We start from the raw sequence: 23,006 nt of genomic DNA on the forward strand, positions 1-23,006 counted from the left end.
ACCGTATGGCTACACTTTGCACTTTGAAGTAAATCTCAGCTCTGTTAAAAGTACACTCAAGAAAAACTATTTTATTTATCATAGTGATTAAGGAGTAACAGAGGGATATGCCCCACCAAAATTAGACAACTACTGTTTATAGAAAACCCTAAAATGTTGTATTTTGCATACAGATATCATATCATATTATTTATTATTTATTATTATATATTACTGTATTGTTGCATTTTTTAAGATATATATTTTTTTATATTGATGTCACAAATGATTAATTTGCATAGTCACATTTGACTGTTTAAAACCTTGCATTGCTACTTATTTCTTTGAGAGTGAGGTGGATATATAGCGTTTTGCAACAAAACATGATTGTTCGTCTCTCTGAAATTAAACCATTTGTGATAGGTTTCAAACAAATACATGTCTGTCATTTAACAACCCCATGACATGTTCTGTAAACAAATGGGATAAAACTCTTCGGGCTCTATTCAATCCAAATTGCAGAAGTTCAGCTTTACAGCGTGATTGAAATTTAAAGGCAAGGTTTCCGCTTTAGCGGTCTGCATTCACTGTAAATGCTGCATATGTCGGCTCAATTGGAAATTACCTTTGCATTTCTATTGAGGAATCTATAACGCTTCAGCTTTACAGAGTTAATAGAGCCTTTAATTTTTATTGAATGATACGTCTTATGTTTTTAAGTGTATTTCTTCTAAATCCTTTTTAATTTAAGTCCTAAAGGGCTGTAATGTCAGATGGGTTACATTTCTCTAGAGAACTTACTGTAAATGATACAGGTCATTATAAAACACTAATTGGAGAGATTCCTATAACCTTGTTGTCCAGTTCTGAGATAGCAATTCTGTTTGTTTTTTAAAGGAGTGGGGCAATCCCACACCTCTTGTATTTTCTGTTTATTGGATAGGATAGCTAAAGAGGAAAGATAGGGGCAAGAGTTGCTGAAATAGCAGTAGGCTGGTTTGGAACCAATGCTGCAGCATTCCAGAGACAGTGGCTTCTTAACCACCCTAGCAGTATTAAAAAAGGCACCAGCAGCAGGAGACATTTCAAGGCTGGTCTTTGGGGCTGTTTAGCTATAGTTAGTTAACTTACTCAACAGTATGTATAAATCATAGTATTGTGTAAACTGTCTGCATAGCTGCATCTTTTGAATTTTTTTTTTAACAGTATAACCTGACACAGTTTACTAGCGGTTTAATCTTACCTGGTATCTCCATCAGAAGCAGTAGGACAGATTCCTGCGGGATCCCTCAGAAGGTCACAGCTGTTTTTGTGTGTGTGTGTGTGTGTGTGTGCGCGCCCATGTGCATGTGTGTGTGTTGGATACACTAGGCTGAGTCTGAGTGTGAAAGCTGTCTGACCATCATGGGTAATCTTTTGTGCATGCATGCATGGACAAGGGTTTACAGCTTCCACAAATGCAAAAAATTCAGGCCACCATATTTTCCCAAAGTAATGTACACACAGCACCTTGACCTTAACCCTGTTCAGCTAAAAATTATGACATGTTCTGGCCCTAGCACACATATGCCAGATTTGTCACACTGCCCTTTGCCTCGATCTCTTCATATCTTTCCTGTCATCTCTACTCTCTAATCTACTGTGTGTGTGTGTGTGTGTGTGTGTGTGTAAACGTCCCCTGTTAGAGGACGTTGGTAGATAAATAACTAAAACAAGGTAGAATCCCTTGTGCTTTCCATGGTAAGCTGGCCTCCTGACAGGCCTGAACTGTACCTCAGAATGTTCATGGATAAGCCATAATAACAATGAGGACTGTTTTAAAAGGTCAAAGATTATTTGAGAATGGACATGGGATGGGACAGTGTTATAGCCTGTTGAATCTTCACTTATCTCCCCAGCAACATATTAGACTTATCGCAGATGTTTTGGTAATGTCACTCCTTGTCAATCATTGTCACAAGTGCAGACAGCACGAACAGAACTTGGATCAGGCTAGCAACATACAGTACATCTATCAGAAGCTGATTAACTGGCTGTCCCGCACTATGAGTATGCATCGTTTGAGAAAACATACACTGTAATCACATTATTACTAATCAAATGTACCCACACACTGCATGAAAAAAAGGTGTTTCTGGGTATTTTCCAACCTGTACATATTCAGGGAAATTTGAATGGGAGGTGAGCTGTAATTTCTCAAATTTGTGTTCCGATTGCTGCACACTCCTGACCACGCACTGACACAAGTATTTCCGGGATCGGACACTCCCAATTACGCATTAACAAGGATTTCTGGGATCGTGCACACTGATTATTGTGCATTAACGTAATCTGACATTTTTCTGGTGTGTAAACTGCGTGACACTCGCACTTGGAAAGAGGAGACATCATAGTGTTATGTCAGTACACATTCAACCAACTAACTAGTACAACTCATGTTGAGGCGGGAATAGAGAGATCTACTCATTTTACATTTCACATTTTAGTCATTTAGCAGACGCTCTTCCATATGTGTTATTTCATAGTTTTGATGTCTTCACTATTATTCTACAATGTAAAAAAAAAATTAAATGAAGAAAAACCCTTGAATGAGTAGGTGTGTCCAAACTTTTGACTGGTAGTGTAGTTATCAAGTGAAAGTGTTGGGGGGGTCGAGGTGAGGAGGGGGATTATTTAAGATACTCTTTGAAGAGGTAGGGACTCTGCTGTCCTAGCTTCAGGGGGAAGCTGGTTCCACCATTGGGGTGCCAGGAAAGAGAAGAGCTTGGACTGGCTGGGCTGAGCAGGAGCTGCCTTCCCGTAACGGTGGGAGGGCCAAGAGACCAGAGGTGGCAGAATGGAGTGCTCGTGTTGGGGTGCATGGTTTGAGCATAGCCTGAAGGTAGGGAGGGGTAGTTCCTCTTGCTGCTCCATAGGCAATCCCCATGGTCTTCTAGTGGATGCGAGCTTCGACTGGAAGCCAGTTGAGTGTGTGGAAGTGCGGGGTGACATGGGAGAATTCGGGAAGGATGAAAACCAGGTGGGCTGCAGCATTCTGGATAAGTTGCTGGGGTTTGATGGCACAAGCGGGGAGCCCAGCCAACAGTGAGTTGTAGTAGTCCATGCAGGAGATGACAAGTGCCTGGATTAGAACCTGCGCCGCTTCCTGTGTGAGGTAGGGTCGTGCATAACGGATGTTGTAGAGCATGAACCTGCAAGAGAGAGTCACTGCTTTGATGTTTGCAGAGAACGACAGGGTGCTGTCCAGGGTCACGCCAAGGTTCTTTGCACTCTGGGAGGGCGACACTGTGGAGTGGTCAACCATGATGGAAAGGTCTTTGAGCGGGCAGGCCTTCCCCAGGAGGAAGAGCAGCTCCGTCTTGTCGAGGTTGAGCTGGAGGTGGCGGTCCGACATCAAAACTGAGATATCTTCCAGGCACGCAGAAATGCATGTCGCCACCTGGGTATCAGAAGGGGGGAAGGAGAAAAGTAGTTGAGTGTCATCCACATAGCAATGATAGGAGAGACCATGTGAGGATATGATGGAGCCAAGTGACTTGGTGTATAGAGAGAAGAGGAGAGGGCCTAGAACAGCCGTAACTTTTGCCTGTCCTCAATAGCTGTGATTTCAATGAGATGACTTCAACAAGACTTTCAACAAAGTATACTATGAAGGACTTTAAAAGAAGCGAGGTAAGGGAAAAATGTACACAGTATGTCTAACAGTGTAGTGTCTGAACATCAAATGTTTGCTGTACATTTAAATGATTTACAAGCTAGCAAGCTAACATTAGTCAGCTGAATGAAGTACCAAAGATTAAAAGGGAATTTCACCCTGCCTCTGCCACGACATATAGTCATTACTATATTAACAACATTATGTTTTTGGTCATAAACATCAAAATTAGCGAAACCACAAGCTAGAACGAGCACATTTTAATTTCACTGGTAGAATCGGGACGTTTCGACTTCCTGTGTATTCGGCTGCTCATAGTGAACCACAAAGTCCAGCATTCATAGTGAATGCAGATAATGCCCCGCTAGGTAAATGGGGCATTCCCACAGACTTGCATAATGGCGTTGTTTACTTCGGACGACCAACACACAGTAATCTCAGAACTTCTCTAAGCAAGATTTGTTTGAAAACGTTTGTTTTTCACTAACGTTTGTCATCATGCCAATGTGGTGTTCTGTGTCTGGCGGTGCTAATTACAAACAAGTGTGAAAATGAGTTATGTTTCACCATTCTACCTACCAGAGACTTACCCCAATGCCATCAGTGGCTTGCGGCTATCAAGAATAATGCTTACGGTGACCTAAGATTAGAGGGATTTTCGGGCTGAACTGATGGGGAATTCATTTCGACGACAGCTGAGAAGTGATGCGGTACCATCGTTTTTTTCCTTCACAACAAAACAGAAGATTCTTCATTAGAGATAACATAACATTAGCTAGCCTAGCTGGACTAGGTAAAGTTAGCTAGCTAGCTAACATTACAGTCCTGTATTGAACTATGAAAGCCATCAGCTAAATCAAATAGCTAGCTAGCTATCTTTTGGATACACATTGTAAATCAATTTCGCCTATGCCATGGTAGTCACTGCTAGACTGGTACCTTCAGCAGAGTAAATATGTTTGTTTGTTCATTCCATTTTTGACTAACATAAGTTAGCTAACATTAGCAAATAAGAGTAGCTCAATCTGGTAGCCATCTATTCCACCCTGGTCTGGAAAGCACTCTGTTACTAAAAATGTAATTGTCGATATAGCTAACTCACTCTCTGTTTGTGTGTTGGTAGCAATGATGAATGTGTATAAATGTGATTGGTTTCAGGAAACTAGGCATATGTCGCACGTCACTACTTCACATGAGAGCCATTCGAATGTAAACTTTTGTCTTTTTATCAAAATGTGTTTTTGGGGCAGAAATGCCTTCTGGAACATTTCACGTGCCTTAATAACAAACTTGTATGTCATCTGTAAATACGAATAAAACTGTTCAATTATGAGCCTAGTTGGTTTAGCTCAGCTAGATATCAAAGGTAAGACATGGCTTCATGTCTATGTGGTTTGATTTTCTGTGAGTGTAGGGAAAAAACTTGTGATTAATATTGAAGCTTAGAGGTGTTTTATGGAGACATGAAAAATGATTGTACTCTATCCCAGGCTCCTCTGTTTCCTCCCAGGTAGGAGGAACACTACACTCCGTTCTCACAGGACTCAGGCTACGCTATTGCCAGGTCAGTCTTGGGGGTGACCCTGTTGGGGTGACATTTGCTTTGTCTTTGGAAGATGATTTTTTTTAAACAATGGTGATAGAACATGTGAATGAGGAACTGTCCAATACACGCAGTGAGATCACCGAACTACAGAACGAGATAAAAGGCACATTTGATTCACAACAGCTAAAATACATTTAGGAGCAGTGCGCTTCTGCCATCGAATCCTATCAGAAGGAGATCTCAGAGATCAAACTACAGAAGTTCTGACAGAAACTGGTCAATTATGGGGGCCATAGCACACACCACATTTCTTTTTATATACAGATAAACCAATATTGTTAATGTAAATAGTGAAAAGAACCGGACCAAGAATTGATCCCTGTGGCACAGCCTTTGTTCTGTCCAGAAAACCTGAGAACCCTTTTTGCATGTTTTGGCATTAGTTAGGATAACATTCCCTTAATGTCAAACAGAACATATCCAGAACGATGTTACCATGTTCTCAGAATATACTATATTAATGTTCCAGACACGTTTCATGGGATGTTGCAAGAAAATTCATATGTCCAGTTTTCTGAGGGTTAGGAGAATATTCCATCAACGTCCCATCAAACATACACAGAACATGGTTGCCATGTTTTTAGAATAGAAGATATTAATGTTCTAGACACAACATAAATTATCAGTATTTATTAATACCTTCAGAAAGTATTCATACCCCTTGACTTAGGTTTTCCTATAGGATTTTGCCTGTGCTTAGCTCTATTTAATGTATTTTTATCTAAAATAAACTCCTTAGTCCTTGCCGATGACAAGCATACCCATAACATGATGCAGCCACCACCATGCTTTAAAATATGAAGAGTGGTACGCAGTAATGTTTTGTGTTGGATTTGCCCCAAACATAATGCTTTGTATTCAGGACATAAAGTTAATTTCTTTGCCACATTTTTTTGCAATTTTACTTTAGTGCCTAATTGCAAACAGGATGCATGTTTTGGAATATTTGTATTCTGCACAGGCTTCCTTCTTTTCACTCTGTCATTTAGCTTAGTATTGTAGAGTAACTACAATGTTGTTGATCCATCCTCAGTTTTCTCCTATCACAGCCATTAAACACTGTAACTGTTTTAAAGTCACAATTGGCCTCATGGGAAACTCCCTGAGCGGTTTCCTTCCTCTTCGGCAACTGAGTTAGGAAGGACGCTTGTAACTTTGTAGTGACAGGGTGTATTGATACATCATCCAAAGTGTAATTAATAACTTCTCCATGCTCAAAAAGATATTGAATATTTTACCAATAGGTGCCCTTCTTTGCAAGGCATTGGTAAACCTCCCTGGTCTTTGTGGTTGAATATGTGTTTGAAATTCACTGCTTGTCTGAGGGACCTTACAGATAATTGTATGTGTGGGGTATAGAGATGAGGTAGTCATTCAAAAATCATATTAAACACTATTATTGCACACAGAGTTCAGCTGTTCATTTTTTAATTAATTTGTCAAACTTTCTAAAAACATAATTCCACTTTGACATTATGTGGTATTGTATGTAGGCCATTGACACAAAATCTCAATTTAATCCATTTTAAATTCAGGCTGTAACTCAACTAAATGTGGAAAAAGTCAAGGGGTGTGAATACTTTCTAAAGGCACTGTAGCTGAACATCGCAAAGAGAACTATCGTCTTTTTTAAATCTACACCGCATATACCATGTAGAACAAACATGTGTCATTGACAAACTCATTTTATTTTATTTAGATCACATGGGTGTGTTGTAACTGTTGACAAATAATTACAATAACATACAGTATATTGCTAAGAATGTGAGAGTAGAGTGAGTTCCCTAGTGGGTCATGAACCCAGGCTACTAGCACCAATGACGAACACATGCCCCATAACTGCTGAAATAAGTCAATCAAATCAACAATCAGAATATTCAGATAAACTGAAACCTGACATCGACATGGTGGTGTAGTGGGAAGATCAGCGTACCATGAACCAAGAGGTTGTGAGTTCAAATCCCAGGGGAGGATATATTGAGAAGGTATGTCTGTATACATGCACAATGTATTCAGTGATATCAGTGTGTCAAATATGCAATTTAAATGAAGTGTGTGTGAGTATCCCTAAGAGCTATTAGTGGTTCACCGATGATGGTCTTGATTGGGATTCGGCAACAGTATCAAGGCGTTATGTTTAATGAAAATATTTTTTCTTTGGGACCATCAGGCAACGTCCTGATAACAGATACACAGAAATGTTCCTGCAACGTTCCCATGAAACGTGTCTAGAATGTTAATATCTCATATTCTGAGAACATCACAACCATGTTCTGTGTATGTTTAGTGTGATGCTGATGGAATTTTTATCCTAACCCACAGAGAACTAGACACATGAATGATTCAAAGGGTTTGGGGTTAAATGCGGAAGACACTTTTCGGTTGAATGCATTCAGTTGTGCAACTGACTAGGTATCTCTCTTTCCTTTTCCCTTCTTGCAATGTTCTCATGAAAACTGTCTAGAACATTAACATCTTAAATTCTGAGAACATTGTAACCATGTTCTGGGTAAGTTCTATTTGACATTAAGGGAATGGTCTCTTGGAAACATTCCTTGCACATCACAGCAACATTCCTATGAAAACGGTAGTTAATGACCTAATAAGACTCTTAAGGGAACGTTCTCTAAAGTTGTGGGAACGTTTGTTGTTAGCTGGGTATGTGTTAAAGATTCAGCAATCAGAAGAACAGAAAGCTGCAACAAGAAAGGATCAATCAAATCAGCCCAAGTGGATGTTTTTACATCAACCTTGCGCAAGGCATCTAGCACAAAACAATTAGAGAGTAGTTGAAATGAAAACAAAGATTAAGTAGAAATTGATAGAACTTCCATTGAGCCAACTAGAGGCTTGGAGAGGGGCAGGCAGTCGATTGGCTGACCAGGGTCAATTAAACCACCATTTCTTTCAAATAAAAAGCCTGGGAGATAAAATGCCCAGCTAGCACATTTGGTTCCTTGGAAGTTGTGGGAACGTACGTTTTTGGTTTCCCATTGGTTCTTGGAACGAAGCCATTAGTTTCCTGACCGGTTAAACGTTCTGGTAACGGAAGTTAAAATGTCACCTGTTCTGGGAACGTAAATTTTTAGGTTGCAGGGAGTTTCTGAGAACATTTTACTATGGTTCTCTGAAAGTTTTCCTGGGAGGTTTTATTAACGTTCTGAGAACCAAAATTGTAGGTTTGTTGGAGGTTTTTGAATAACTTCCTTAAAACTCTCACTGAATGTTTCAAGACTTTCAATAACACTGCTCCCTTAGTTTGGGTTAGGTGTTTACTCCAAGCACAGATAGCACACATGGACATTAATTTGCTTAGGCATTAATCATGCAAACACATTTCTTTCTATTGTGGCACGGCGTCAGTGAGATTTGAACCTATGACCGTCTGTTTTCTATCCATGGAAATAGTCCACAGCACCACAGCTAACATGCCATGTTTTTTTTTTTTTACTCATACAAAGCTGTTCATTGTAGCCTATTCATCCAGACCCCATTTCAAATTAAACAAGCACTCCTTCAGATCAGGTGTGGTCAATTAGTGGGCCCGGCCAACCCACCTGAAAACACTTAACAAGATAGAGGATAGAGAGAGTTTTGTTGACTCTGAAAACGGAAGGTATATGTTTTTAAATAACATTCTTAGATTGTCCTTTGAACATTACTAATGTTTTCTTGTGGTATTATCTTCACAATTTCTCTTCAGAATTATACAAGGATCAGTGTTAATCTTTTTGTTATCTCTAATACATGCCATAGGACAGGAATCACTGAGATCATTAGCAAAGACACCACTGGACAAGTACTTTTGGGGCTATTTATCAGAATAAGGTCAATCGGTGAGGAGTTTGATGGATTTTTTACATTAATCCGTGTGGGTTTTGCAATCATTTGAGTCAAGTTAAGATCAAGACAAATATTCTTTAAATGGTCTGAGGCCGGGGTAAGCCAATCTAAGTAAAAATCCCCAAAATGACTAATTCAGATGAAAGAAAGGTTTTAAATACTCAGATATCAAGAAGGTCCATCTTTGACATCAGACTTCGTACTTTGATATGTAACTGCCCAAGCCCTCTATGTGATTTGAAAACAGCGATGGTATCCATATTTATGGTATTTAAATAATAGCACGAGCTTACCACAGTGGGCTTCCCAATTGGGCTAGCAGTAATAGAGCTAACAGTGGAATTAAACTCTATGGTCACAATATGGTTATCTGTAGCAGTATGATGATAATGCTGTGAAAAAGTGGGAATGGGAAGAGTTACCTAATTAGGGGCTGGGCTTTTTTGGGGTCAATATTTTATATGAGCCTCCTCGAAGTTGGCAGAGAGAATTGTCAATGTACTCCAAATCCATAGAAGAATAGTAGGATTTAAGCCAGTGGTGTAAATCCTACTGTTCTTCGATGGATTTGGAGTAAATTGACAATTTTCACAACTTTTGGAAGTGGTCCTGGTTTTACAAGAGGGATGGCTTGCATCCAAATATGAAAGGGGCAAAAGTTCTCTCAGCCAACATCGAGGAGGGAAAATACAGTGGTTTGATTCATCCTGAAAGTTGCCATAGTCAAGTTCAGTCCATGAATTATTGGGAGGTGATACAAGTGTACAATAGGGGTTGAACAATAGTCCTATAAATCTACCCTATTCCTCACTAAACATGGTACTGTTGTGACAATGGTCCAGTCGTCATGAACCGTGCTGCAGGTTTAAACGGCTACGTGTGGCCTGAGCTCCATAATGATTCAAATAGGCTACATGTCCCAAATTATTGCACAACATTAGCCTAATAAGATCCACTGTTGCTAGTGACCCTCAGGAGCAACTACACAGGTGTAACCGGGGAAAGAAAGATACATGGAATGGAATGGAATGATGCAAAATGTATGCTACAAATTGAAGGAAACGAACACTAAAGTGACAGTTATGTATGTGGGTATTACTGACGGTGGCTCCCGATAGTGGCTAATCTTTAACATTATACAAATTGTCTAAATAAATAAATAAAAAGGCCGGGCATTCTAGAGCGCATACATCAACTCAGTAGGTTTGGCGTTAAAGAAGCCTATAGGTTGTGTCTCCAAATTTCATCCCCGCAAATTATGAGGACATACAATTATCATTCTGAATAAAGGCACAGCTATTTATAACCTAATTCACTATGGAAAAGGGGTCGCAATATATTTCATGTTGATATGATTTTCAGTTTGCTTCCATATGACTGGTTTCACATTCGTCTCCAGCGATCATGAGGAAAAATCATATAAAACAATTGCTGTTTGTATTTACTATCCCCTTCTGCTAACAGAGTAGTCATTTACCTAGCTCTATTTATAGCTTTTATCAATTTATAAATTACAATGCGTGGAGAATGGTGTTATTTCTATCGGAATGGAACGGAACTGAAAGTAGACTAAAAGTGAAACGCTTACTTACGGGCCCTTCCCAACAATGCAGAGAGAAGGAAAATAGAGAAATAATAGAAAAGTCGAACACGTAATAATAAAAGTAATAATAAATGCACAATGAGTAACGATAACTTGGCTATATACACGGGGTACCAGTACCGAGTCAATGTGCTGGGGTACGAGGTAGTTGAGGTAGATACAGTGCATTCGGGAGTGTATTCAGACCCCTTTACTTTTTCCACATTTTGTTATGTTACAGCCTTATTCTAAAATTGATTAAATTATATGTTTTCCTCATCAATCTACACACAATACCCTATAATGACAAAGCAAAAACAGGTTTTTAGATTGTTTTGCAAATGTATTAAAAATTAATAAATGAAATATCACATATAAGTATTCAGACCCTTTACTCAGTACTTTGTTGAAGCACCTTTGGCAACGATTACAGCCTCGAGTCTTCTTGGGTATGATGCTACAAGCTTGGCACACCTGTATTTGGGGAGTTTCTCCCATTCTCTGCAGATCCTCTCAAGCTCTGTCATGTTGGATGGGGAGCGTTGCTGCACAGCTGTTTTCAGGTCTCTCCAAAGATGTTAGATCGGGTTCAAGTCCGGGCTCTGGCTAGGCCACTCAAGGACATTCAGAGAATTGTCCCGAAGCCACTCCTGCATTGTCTTGGATGTGTGCTTAGGATCGTTGTCCTATTAGAAGGTGAACCTTCGCCCCAGTCTGAGGTCCTGAGCGCTCTGGAGCAGGTTATCGTCAAGGATCTCTCTGTACTTTGCTCCATTCATCTTTCCCTCGATCCTGACTAGTCTCCCAGTCCCTGCCGCTGAAATACATACCCACAGCATGATGCTGCCACCACCCTGCTTCACCGTAGGGATGGTGCCAGGTTTCTTCCAGACGTGACGCTTGGCATTCAGGCCAAAGAGTACAATCTTGTTTCTCAGTATCTGAGAGGCCTTTAGGTGCCTTTTGGCAAACTCCAAGCGGGCTGTCATGTGCCTTTTACTGAGGAGTGGCTTCCATCTGGCCACTCTACCATAAAGGCCTGATTGGTGGAGTGCCACAGAGATGGTTGTCCTTCTGGAAGGTTCTCCCATCTCCACAGAGGAACTCTGGAGCTCTGTCAGAGTGAACATCGGGTACTTGGTCACCTCCTTGACCAAGGCCCTTCTCCCCCGATTTCTCAGTTAGGTCAGGTGGCCAGCTCTAGGAAGAGTCTTGGTGGTTCCAAACTTCTTCCATTTAAGAATGATGGAGACCTGGTCTCCCGAGTGGTGTAGCGGTCTAAGGCACTGCATCGCATTGCTTGAGGCGTCACTACAGACCCGGGTTCGATCCCAGGCTGTGTCACAGCCGGCCGTCACCGGGAGACCCATGAGGCAGCGCACAATTGTCTGGGTGAGGGGAGGGTTTGGCCGGACGGGATTTCCTTGTCCCATCGCGCTCTTGCGACTCCTTGTGGCGGGCCGGGTGCCTGCAGGCTGACTTCGGTCACCTGCTGGACAGTGTTTCCTCCGACACGTTGGTGCGGCTGGCTTCAAGGTTAAGCAAGCAGTGTGCGGCTTGGCAGGGTCGTGTTTCTGAGGATGTGTGGCTCTCGACCTTCGCCTCTCCCGAGTCCATCGGGGAGTTGCAGCGATGGGACAAGACTGTAACTACCAATTGGATATCATGAAAAAGGGGTAAAAGTACAAACAATTATACAAGCATACAATCCGGTCTCGGAGCTCTACAGACAATTCCTTCGACCTCATGGCTTGGTTTTTGCTCTGACGTGCACTGTCAGCTGTGGGACCTTATATAGACAGGTGTGTACCTTTCCAAATCATGTCCAATCAATTGTTTTTACCCAAGGTGGACTCCAATCAGGTTGTAGAAACATTTCAAGGATGATCAATGGAAACAGGATGCACCTGAGATCAATTTCGAGTCTCATAGCAAAGGGTCTGAATACTGTTTTTTATTTTTAATACATTTCCAAACATTTCTAAAATACCTGTTTTCACTTTGTCATTATGGGGTATTGTGTGTAGATTGATGAGAATATATTTTAAAAAATTAATCAATTTTAGAATAAGGCTGTAACATAACAAAATGTGGAAAAAGCCAAGGGGTCTGAATACTTTCCGAATGCACTGTATAACTAGAAAGAAAGTGACAGATAATAAACAGTAGCAGCAGCATATGTGATGAGTCAAAAAATGTAGTGCAAAAAGGGTCAATGCAGATAGTTAAATAGTCCGGACAGCTATTTGGTTAACTATCTATGGGCTAACTAACTAACTATGGGTATTTAACTAACTATTCATGGTTTCCTCGTACGTAAAAGTGGTGCAATTATTAGGGAATTAACCCCCCCCCAGACATTCAAAAAATTATGGGTTCTTTCAAGGTGTGACTGGTAATGGCGTCTGTCTGCTCTGACTCTGCTATGAAGTTGTGTATGTGTTAATCATTAAAGTCAACCTGAAATGTGGGTTACCTGGGCCAGCCCAGGATAAAACACCTGCTTGGACATCCTATATCTCAGCAGGGCAGGTGTGGCAGAGGGACCAAAGTCCAGCAGGTAGTAGCCTAGTGAAAATTAACTCAGTCTAACTGACAATATCAATAGGCGAACTGACTTCGGCAAAGTGGACAGGTCTGTATATTCAGTCCGCACCCAGTTTTATGGCTCCGGTAGAGCAGTGCATAGCCTATATTAAAGGACGCACCAAATGATATATGCAGCATATTTCCAGGGCTTATTTGCAGTTCTCTGCTGAGGAAGGCATTACCTAGTTGCTGTCTTTACGTCTGTTTAGTTTCTCTTTCACTGGAACTGTGCATATCGTATATTTTCACACAGAGGGAAGCAGAACGGGTAAGTGACGAATATTAGTCTTCCTAATCCCAAGCAACATTACAGTAGCGTGATTTGTAGGCCTACACGTGTAGCCTACTTGCGTTTTGCTTTCAGCTGTATATTTTTACCATTTTGACTAGGTGGTATAGCCTACAGCTACGACCGGAAGTTACTTTTTCGTAACAGGTTAGGAGAATTTACGCAGCAGGTAAGGATAATTAACGTAGCAGGTTTGAAGAATTCGGTTAAGGTTAGGAAAAGGGTTAGGGTCAGGGTTAGCTAAAATGCTCTCCTAACCTGCTTCGAAAACCCTCTGCTTCCGGGTTGCTCCCGGATAGTTTAGGCTATTTGTGGATATTTTGCTTGCCGATTAAATGTCTTTCATATAGCAATTGGTAAGTGAGGCTGCGAGCGCACCGAGTTAAAATGAACAATAACATTCTGCCTTAGAAGCTATTTCTCTATTGTCACTGTCATTGAGTAGCCTATACAGTGTAGCCCTAAACTAGAGTGAATATGATTAGGAGTCATGCAGGACCAATGATAACTTTATTTCCAAAATGAAATAGGCTAGTGATGGGGAGATGTGTGGAGAAGATTTTGGTCACTTAAGATGCTGCAAAACTTCATATTTTCACATTAAAATCAGTGTAGATATGATGATCTGATTAGTCTGCATATGTCAAACAATACTGTAATCTCCTTTCTTCAGACAGATCAGTCATCAGCCATGGCTTCTCTCAGCAACTCTATCACAGCCTTTGCCTTGGAGCTGTACCGCACTCTGGGTCAGACCAACACAGGGAATGTCTTCGTCTCCCCCTTCAGTATCAGCTCAGCTCTGGCCATGGTCTACCTGGGAGCTAAAGGAGACACAGCTGCTCAGATGGCAAAGGTAACACACACATACTCCGATACACAGACATAGATACACCCCACACACACCCTTAAAGTAGGCTTCATGTAACATAGATAGAAGACATTACTAACTCTGACTATTGCTGCTGAACTTGTACTTTACAATGTATCACAGCAGTATCTACCTCCGGGAAGACACAGTCCAGCTAGTTACCATGGAAAAGCGCTATAAACCCACAGGTTACTGTTTCCCAAATGGCACCCTATTCCCTATATAGTGCACTACTTTTGACCAGGGCCCATAGAGCTATGGGCAGGGAATAATAGGGTGCCATTTGGGACGCACATGTGGAGTCAGTAAGTGTCCAAGCAAAGCTGTACATTTACAGAAGCGTATTACATCATGACAATCTCTTTTTGTCTGAGATGTACACTGCACTTTACCCTTTATCTACAGTTGAAGTCGGAAGTTTACATACACCTTAGCCAAATACATTTAAACTCAGTTTTTCACAATTCCTGACATTTAATTCTAGTAGAAATTCCCTGTTTTAGGTCAGTTAGGATCACCACTTTATTTTAAGAATGTGACATTTCAGAATAATAGTAGAGAGAATGATTTATTTCAGCTTTTATTTCTTTCATCACATTGCCAGTGGGGCAGAAGTTTACATACACTCAATTAGTATTTGGTAGCATTGCCTTTAAATTGTTTAACTTGGGTCAAACGTGTCAGGTAGCCTTCTACAAGCTTCCCACAGTAAGTTGGGTGAATTTTGGCCCATTCCTCCTGACAGAGATGGTTTAACTGAGTCAGGTTTGTAGGCCTCCTTGCTCGCACACACTTTTTCAGTTCTGCCCACAAATTTTCTATAGGATTGAGGTCAGGGGTTTGTGATGGCCACTCCAATACCTTGACTTTGTTGTCCTTAAGCCATTTTGCCACAACTTTGGAACTATGCTTGGGGTCATTGTCCATTTGGAAGACCCATTTGCAACCAAGCTTTAACTTCCTGACTGATGTCTTGAGATGTTGCTTCAATATATCCACATAACATGATGCCATCTATTTTGTGAAGCGCACCAGTCCCTCCTGCAGCAAAGCACCACCACAGCATGATGCTGCCACCCCCGTGCTTCACGGTTGGGATGGTGTTCCTCGGCTTGCAAGCGACGCCCTTTTTCCTCTAAACATAACAATGGTCATTATGGCCAAACAGTTCCATTTTTGTTTCATCAGACCAGAGGACATTTCTCCAGAAAGTACGCTTTTTGTCCCAATGTGCAGTTGCAAACTGGCTTTTTTATGGCGGTTTTGGAGCAGTGGCTTCTTCCTTGCTGAGCGGCCTTTCAGGTTATGTCGATATAGGACTTGTTTTACTGTGGATATAGATACTTTTGTACCTGTTTCCTCCAGCATCTTCAGAAGGTCCTTTGCTGTTGTTCTGGGATTGATTTGCACTTTTCGCACCAAAGTACGTTCATCTCTAGGAGACAGAACGCGTCTCCTTCCTGAGCGGTATGACGGCTGCGTGGGCCCATGGTGTTTATACTTGCTTACTATTGTTTGTACAGATGAATGTGGTACCTTCAGGCGTTTGGAAATTGCTCCCAAGGATGAACCTGACTTGTGGAGATCTACCATTTTTTTTCTGAGGTCTTGGCTGATTTCTTTTCCCATGTCAAGCAAAGAGGCACTGAGTTTGAAGGTAGGCCTTGAAATACATCCACAGGTACACCTCCAATTGACTCAAATGATGTCAATTAGCCTATCAGAAGCTTCTAAAGCCATGCCATCAACAAGACATTTGTGGAGTGGCTGAAAAACTAGTTAAGTACCTAAGTGTATGTAAACTTCCGACTTCAACTGTACACATAGTCCAAGCTTGATTTAGTTTAGGGTTGCAAAGGGAGGGTATATTACCGATAATTTTCTAGGTTTACCAGTAAACTAACAGAATTTAGGAAACTTGAAAGAATAAAATAAGAGGATTTTTTTTAATTTTTTTTAAGAATGACAAAGCTGTATAACCTTATTCTAATTTAACCCACAACTTGGTGAATAGCGTTCATTCGTATTTAATGAGGGTTTCAGCATGAAATATTGTTTATATTTTTATACTCTTTTATTTATTTTACTGTGTAAATATGTCTTTGTTGTAAATGTTTTGCCACTTAACTGGTGGCAGTTGTGAAAAAAGTTGGATGAGTTGCAGAGTTAATTGTAAATTATGCCATTGTTAATTAGATGTTTTGTTTTTTCATTAATTTGGCTATTTTCTGTTGAACCATATGGTCTATCCATTATAAAACTCATGGACAATATGGACACAGATATAAAAATGAATAGTTTGAACAAATACATATAAATATAAAAGTTATTCAAGTAAACCGTATTTACCAAAGTTACCTTCAATTGCAATAGATTACCTGTAAATGACAAAAAATTCTGGTAACTTTGGTAAATTACCAGTTGTTTTGCAACCCTAACCACAATCTTTCCTCTCTGAATTCTCCCCAGGTTCTGTCATTCAACTTGACTAAAGACGTCCACACAGATTTCCAGACACTCAATGGAGATATCAACTCTCCCTCTGCATCTTACACCCTGAAACTGGCCAACCGTCTCTATGGAGAGAAGACTTGCAACTTCCTGACTGTGAGTTTCCCTATAAACTATACTTTTCATGCAAGTAACAGCCACTTTACCACTTTACAGTCTACTAATCTATACAATCTTATCACATTTACGGATATGCTGGGCTTTATTTAAAGACACAACAGACTGACTGTGTTATTATTACTGTCTGCTGTAGGAGTTCTTAGACTCCACCCAGAAGTTCTACTGTACTTCCCTATATGCTTATTCAAATAAAATACAATTTGATTTGTCACATGCACCGAATACAACAGGTGTAGACCTTACAGTGAAATGCTTACTTACAAGCCCTTAACCAACAATGCAGTTTTAAGAAAGAATACCCCCAAAAATCACAAAGAAATACAATATAAAATAATACGAAATAGAAGTAACAAATAATTAAAGAGCAGCAGTAAAAATAACAATAGCGAGGCTATATACAGGGGGTACCGGTACCGAGTCAATGTGCGGGGGCACCGGTTAGTCGAGGTAATTGAGGTAATATGTACATGTAGGTAGAGTTATTAAAGTGACTATGCATAGATAATAAACAGAGAGTAGCAGCGTAGATAATAAACAGAGAGCAGCAGCGTAAAGGGGGGGGGGGTCATAGTCTGGGTAGCCATTTGATTAGATGTTCAGGAGTCTTATGGTTTGGGGGTAGAAGCTGTTTAGAAGCCTCTTGGACCTAGACTTGGCGCTCCGGTACCGCTTGCCATGCGGTAGCAGAGAGAACAGTCTATGACTAGGGTGGCTGTAATCTTTGACCATTTTTAGGGCCTTCCTCTGACACTGCCTGGTATAGAGGTCCTGGATGGCAGGAAGCTTGGCCCCAGTGATGTACTGGGCCGTACACACTACCCTCTGTAGTGCCTTGCGGTCGGAGGCAGAGCAGTTGCCATACCATGCAGTAGTCAGGATGCTCTTGATGGTGCAGCTGTAGAACCATTTGATTAGATGTTCAGGAGTCTTATGGTTTGGGGGTAGAAGCTGTTTAGAAGCCTCTTGGACCTAGACTTGGCGCTCCGGTACCGCTTGCCGTGCGGTAGCAGAGAGAACAGTCTATGACTAGGGTGGCTGGAATCTTTGACCATTTTTAGGGCCTTCCTCTGACACTGCCTGGTATAGAGGTCCTGGATGGCAGGAAGCTTGGCCCCAGTGATGTACTGGGCCGTACACACTACCCTCTGTAGTGCCTTGCTGTCGGAGGCCGAGCAGTTGCCATACCATGCAGTAGTCAGGATGCTCTTGATGGTGCAGCTGTAGAACCTTTTGAGGATCTGAGGACCCATGCCAAATCTTTTCAGTCTCCTGAAAAGGTTTTGTCGTGCCCTCTTCACGACTGTCTTTGTGTGCTTGGACCATGTTAGTTTGTTGGTGATGTGGACACCAAGGAACTTGAAGCTCTCAATCTGCTCCACTACAGCCCCATTGATGAGAATGGGGGCGTGCTCGGTCCTCTTCTTTTGCTGTAGTCCACAATCATCTCCTTTGTCTTGATCACGTTGAGGGAGAGGTTGTTGTCCTGGCACCACATGGCCAGGTCTCTGACCTCCTCCCTATAGGCTGTCTCGTCGTTGTCGGTGATCAGGCCTACCACTGTTGTGTCATCGGCAAACTTAATGATGGTGTTGGAGTCGTGCCTGGCCATGCAGTCATGAGTGAACAGGGAGTACAGGAGGGGACTGAGCACGCACCCCTGAGGGGTCCCTGTGTTGAGGATCAGCGTGGCGGATGTGTTATTACCTACCCTTACCACCTGGGGGCGGCCCGTCAGGAAGTCCAGGATCCAGTTGCAGAGGGAAGTGTTTAGTCCCAGGGTCCTTAGCTTAGTGATGAGCTTTGAAGGGCACTATGGTTTTGAACGCTGAGCTGTAGTCAATGATTAGAATTCTCACATAGGTGTTGTCCAGGTGTGAAAGGGCAGTGTGGAGCGCAATAGAGATTGCATAATCTGTGGATCTGTTGGGGCAGTATGCAAAATTGGAGTGGGTCTAGAGTTTCTGGGATAATGGTGTTGATGTGAGCCATGGCTATGCCTTTCAAAGCACTTCATGGCTACAGATGTTAGTGCTACTAGTCGGTAGTCATTTAATAATAATATAATAATATGCCATTTAGCAGACGCTTTTATCCAAAGCGACTTACAGTCATGTGTGCATACATTTTTACATATGGGTGGTCCCGGGGATCGAACCCACTACCCTGGCGTTACAAGCGCCATGCTCTACCAATTGAACTACAGAGGACCACAAGGCAGGTTACCTCAGTGTTCTTGGGCAAAGGGACTATGGTGGTCTGCTTGAAACATGTTGGTATTACATACTCAGACAGGGAGAGGTTGAAAATGTCAGTGAAGACACTTGCCAGTTGGTCAGCGCATGCTCGGAGTACACGTCCTGGTAATCCGTCTGGCCCTGCGGCCTTGTGAATGTTGACCTGTTTAAAGGGTCTTACTCACATCGGCTACGGAGAGTGTAATCACACAGTCTTCCGGAACAGCTGATGCTCTCATGCATGTTTCAGTGTTGCTTGCCTCGAAGCGAGCATAGAAGTAATTTAGCTCGTCTGGTAGGCTCGTGTCACTGGGCAGCTCGCGGCTGGGCTTCCCTTTGTAGTCTGTAATAGTTTGCAAGCCCTGCCACATCCGACCAGCGTCAGAGCCGGTGTAGTACGATAAGATCTTAGTCCTGTATTGACGCTTTGCCTGTTTGATGGTTCGTCGGAGGGCATAGCGGGATTTCTTATAAGCTTCCGTGTTAGAGTCCCGCTCCTTGAAAGCGGCAGCTCTACCCTTTAGCTCAGTGCGGATGTTGCCTGTAATCCATGGCTTCTGGTTGGGGTATGTACGTACAGTCACTGTGGGGACGACGTCATCGATGCACTTATTGATGAAGCCAGTGACTGATGTGGTGTACTCCTCAATGCCATTGGAAGATTTAACTGTTATTGAACTGTTCTCTCTGCTGTATGAGTTCTACTGTCCTCTATATGCTTATTGAACTGTTCACTCTGCTGTAGGAGTTCTACTGAACTTCTCTATATGCTAATTGAACTGTTTCACTCTGCTGTAGGAGTTTTTAGAATCCACCCACAAGTTCTACCATGCAGACATGAAGGCAGTGGACTTCCTCGGCGCAGCAGAGGAGACCAGAGGAGAGATCAACGGCTGGGTGGAACAGCAGACAGAGAGTAAGATCATTTAACATATCAATCAATCATTCAGTTAATCAATCACATATATTGTCCCAGTTGGGAAATTTGTAGTGCAATACAGGGGGGGGGAAAACACAACATAAATACAACAGCATACACTAAACACACAAATTTAGATTAGATTAAAGAACAGCAACCATTATTATTTGACCCTGCTGGTCATTAATGAACGTTTGAACATCTTGAAGAACAATCTAGCCTTAATGGCCATGTACTCTTCTAATCTCTACCGGCACAGCCAGAAGAGGACTGGCCACCCCGTCCGAGCCTGGTTCCTCTCTAGGTTTCTTCCTATGTTCCTGCCTTTCTAGGGAGTTTTTCCTAGCTGCCGTGCTTCTACATCTGCATTGCTTGCTGTTTGGGGTTTTAGGCTGGGTTTCTGTATAAGCACTTTGTGACATCTGCTGATGTAAAAAGGGCTTTATAAATACATTTGATTGATTGAACCAACAGATCTGTAACTAGGATCAGCTAACATGGAACTCAACATGAGATTAATAAATGTGTCTATGCTTAAATTACATCATTAGAACCATATGGGACTTCTTGTTTTAGAGTTGCTTTTGGTTTAGTTTGTTTAATTGTGTGTGTGTGTGTGTGTGTGTGTGTGTGCATGCGTGTTTGTATGTTTGTGTTTACAGATAAAATCAAAGATCTGCTGAAGCCGGGGACAGTCAGTGTTATGACAAGGTTGGCCCTAGTCAACGCCATCTACTTCAAAGGAAACTGGCTGAATCGATTTGACCAAAAAGACACCAAAGAGATGCCCTTCAAAATAAACCAGGTGGATATTGGCAATAATATCTAGATAGATATCTATGCTCAGTAATTAAATAATGGAGTATTGTCTGTATAATAGAATTATATACTACACTGCTAGAAGATATGGAAAGTTGTGTAAATCCAAAAAGGATTCAAAAGCTCGCTTCATATGGGCCTTCTTTTTAGCAGTGGTACAAGCAAAGGTTTGACACATTTGTGCATCATCCAAGAGACAAAACAAAGTTACACTGTATAGGCCTATTGTGAATTATATGGTGGTCAGATGAACTCATTCTCCTTGTCTATGATGATCTGGGAATTTTCAGAATGAAAGCAAGCCAGTTCAGATGATGCACCAGATGAAGAAGTTCCCCTTTAACTACGTCCCAGACTATAACCTCCAGATCGTGGAGCTTCCCTATGTGGATGAGGAGCTCAGTATGTTTGTCCTGCTACCTGAGGAGGCCACTGATGGATCTGATCCCCTAGTGAAGGTATACACAACCTCCTGTAACCTTTTCACACTACTGAAGCAATGCTCACTGATGAGCCATACTAAAATTCCCCCCAAAGTGGGTTAACCCTATTGGCTCGATGCGTAGGGGGTTTTGCTTTTCATGCCAGCAACTCGGGTACGCTTCCCTGTCCCTCTGTTCGCTACACTACAAAACCTCCTATAGTTAAAGGGATACTTCACCCAAATTACATTGGTTTCCTTACCCTGTAAACAGACTATGGACAAGGTATGACAGCAATCCATGCTTTGGTTTTGTTTCCCTGGCACGGTTTCCAAATGCTAAACATTTGAGCATTTGTGGCACAAATCCAATGCAAGTCATGGTACCTATTTTAGCATTTTCTGCACATCATTTGCCACTAGGTGTGTACTTGGCTCAGGTCCGGGTAGGCTGCTGAAAATCACACTACTCCAGTATCATCTATCTTCTGTATAATAATGGGGTGTCAATGCTGCTACTCCTCTCTACACTGACAGGGTTTTAACTGTCTGTGTTTCAACTTCTTCTCTATATACTGACTGGGTTTTAACTGTCTGCGTTTCAACTTCTTCTCTGTATACTGACTGGGTTTTAACTTTGTGCACCATTTTAGCTAGAGAGAGAGCTGACCATGGAGAAACTGGATGAGTGGACCAGCAGAGACAACATGGACACGGGCACAGAGGTCATAGTTCACCTGCCCAAGTTCAAACTGGAGGAGAACTACGAGCTGAATGAGGCCCTGATCCAGCTGGGCATGAAGGATGTGTTTGAGGGGGGCAGGGCCGACCTGTCTGGGATGAACGGGGAGGGGGGGCTCTTCCTGTCTACGGTGGCCCATAAGGCCTTTGTGGAGGTGAACGAGGAGGGGACAGAGGCTGCCGCCGCCACTGCTGGGATAATAGCGTTCTGTATGATCCGAGAGGAACACTTCACAGCTGACCATCCCTTCCTCTTCTTCATCAGGCACAACAAGACCAAAAGCATCCTGTTTCTCGGCAGATTCTCCTCTCCTCAGTAGAAGAATGGTTATAAAGCGTAGAGTGGATTTCATTACATTTATTTGACAGGGACAAATTCACATCATTCAACATTTCTGTAAATGTGACAGATTTAGCAAGCTAGCTAGTAGCTAGTTCCATCAGCCCTTGATTGAATCCACTACAAAACCAAATAAAGGAAAATGTCTACCATTGTCTGTTTGAAAAGTATCATTGTGTGCAATTTTGGTTCCCTTATACACTGTTATTTTGACAACGGTGCAATCTGGGATTCAAATAACAAAGTGGTTCACCCCTTCACTCTTTGGGGGGGTGCTAATGCTGAGTGCTAAGCAGATATGCACTGGGTACAATTTTTACAGTCTTTGGTATGACTCGGCCGGGGATCGAGCCACTCAAAACACAAGGCCACTGAAATGGTTGAAGAAATGCAACCACTCAAATTCATAGGCGGAGCTATAGATGCAAGGACTGACCATCCATGAGATTACAGATTTTTTTAAACCATGTTTAGAAGCTGTGTTTGT

The 23,006-nt window shown here is 41.9% G+C and overlaps 1 protein-coding gene across 5 annotated transcripts; it reads left to right on the forward strand.

The window, feature by feature from the left end:
• Positions 1–4,000: 4,000 nt before the first annotated feature.
• Positions 4,001–22,673, forward strand: LOC121540489 (leukocyte elastase inhibitor). Of its 5 annotated transcripts, none has more exons than XM_041849396.2 (8): positions 4,001–4,427; positions 5,125–5,198; positions 14,217–14,399; positions 16,884–17,021; positions 20,078–20,195; positions 20,861–21,003; positions 21,308–21,475; positions 22,092–22,673. In XM_041849396.2, the coding sequence occupies exons 1-8, from the start codon at positions 4,340–4,342 to the stop codon at positions 22,497–22,499; spliced, it is 1,320 nt and encodes a 439-aa protein (XP_041705330.2). In that variant the 5' UTR covers positions 4,001–4,339; the 3' UTR covers positions 22,500–22,673. The 5 variants fall into 5 exon arrangements, with proteins under 5 accessions (XP_041705330.2, XP_041705332.2, XP_041705334.2 ...); XM_041849398.2 differs by having other exon boundaries at positions 5,145–5,198; XM_041849400.2 differs by lacking the exon at positions 5,125–5,198.
• Positions 22,674–23,006: the final 333 nt, after the last annotated feature.

This window comes from Coregonus clupeaformis, chromosome 26, assembly GCF_020615455.1.
Source record: "Coregonus clupeaformis isolate EN_2021a chromosome 26, ASM2061545v1, whole genome shotgun sequence".
In the NCBI taxonomy this organism is placed as follows: Eukaryota; Metazoa; Chordata; class Actinopteri; order Salmoniformes; family Salmonidae; genus Coregonus; species Coregonus clupeaformis.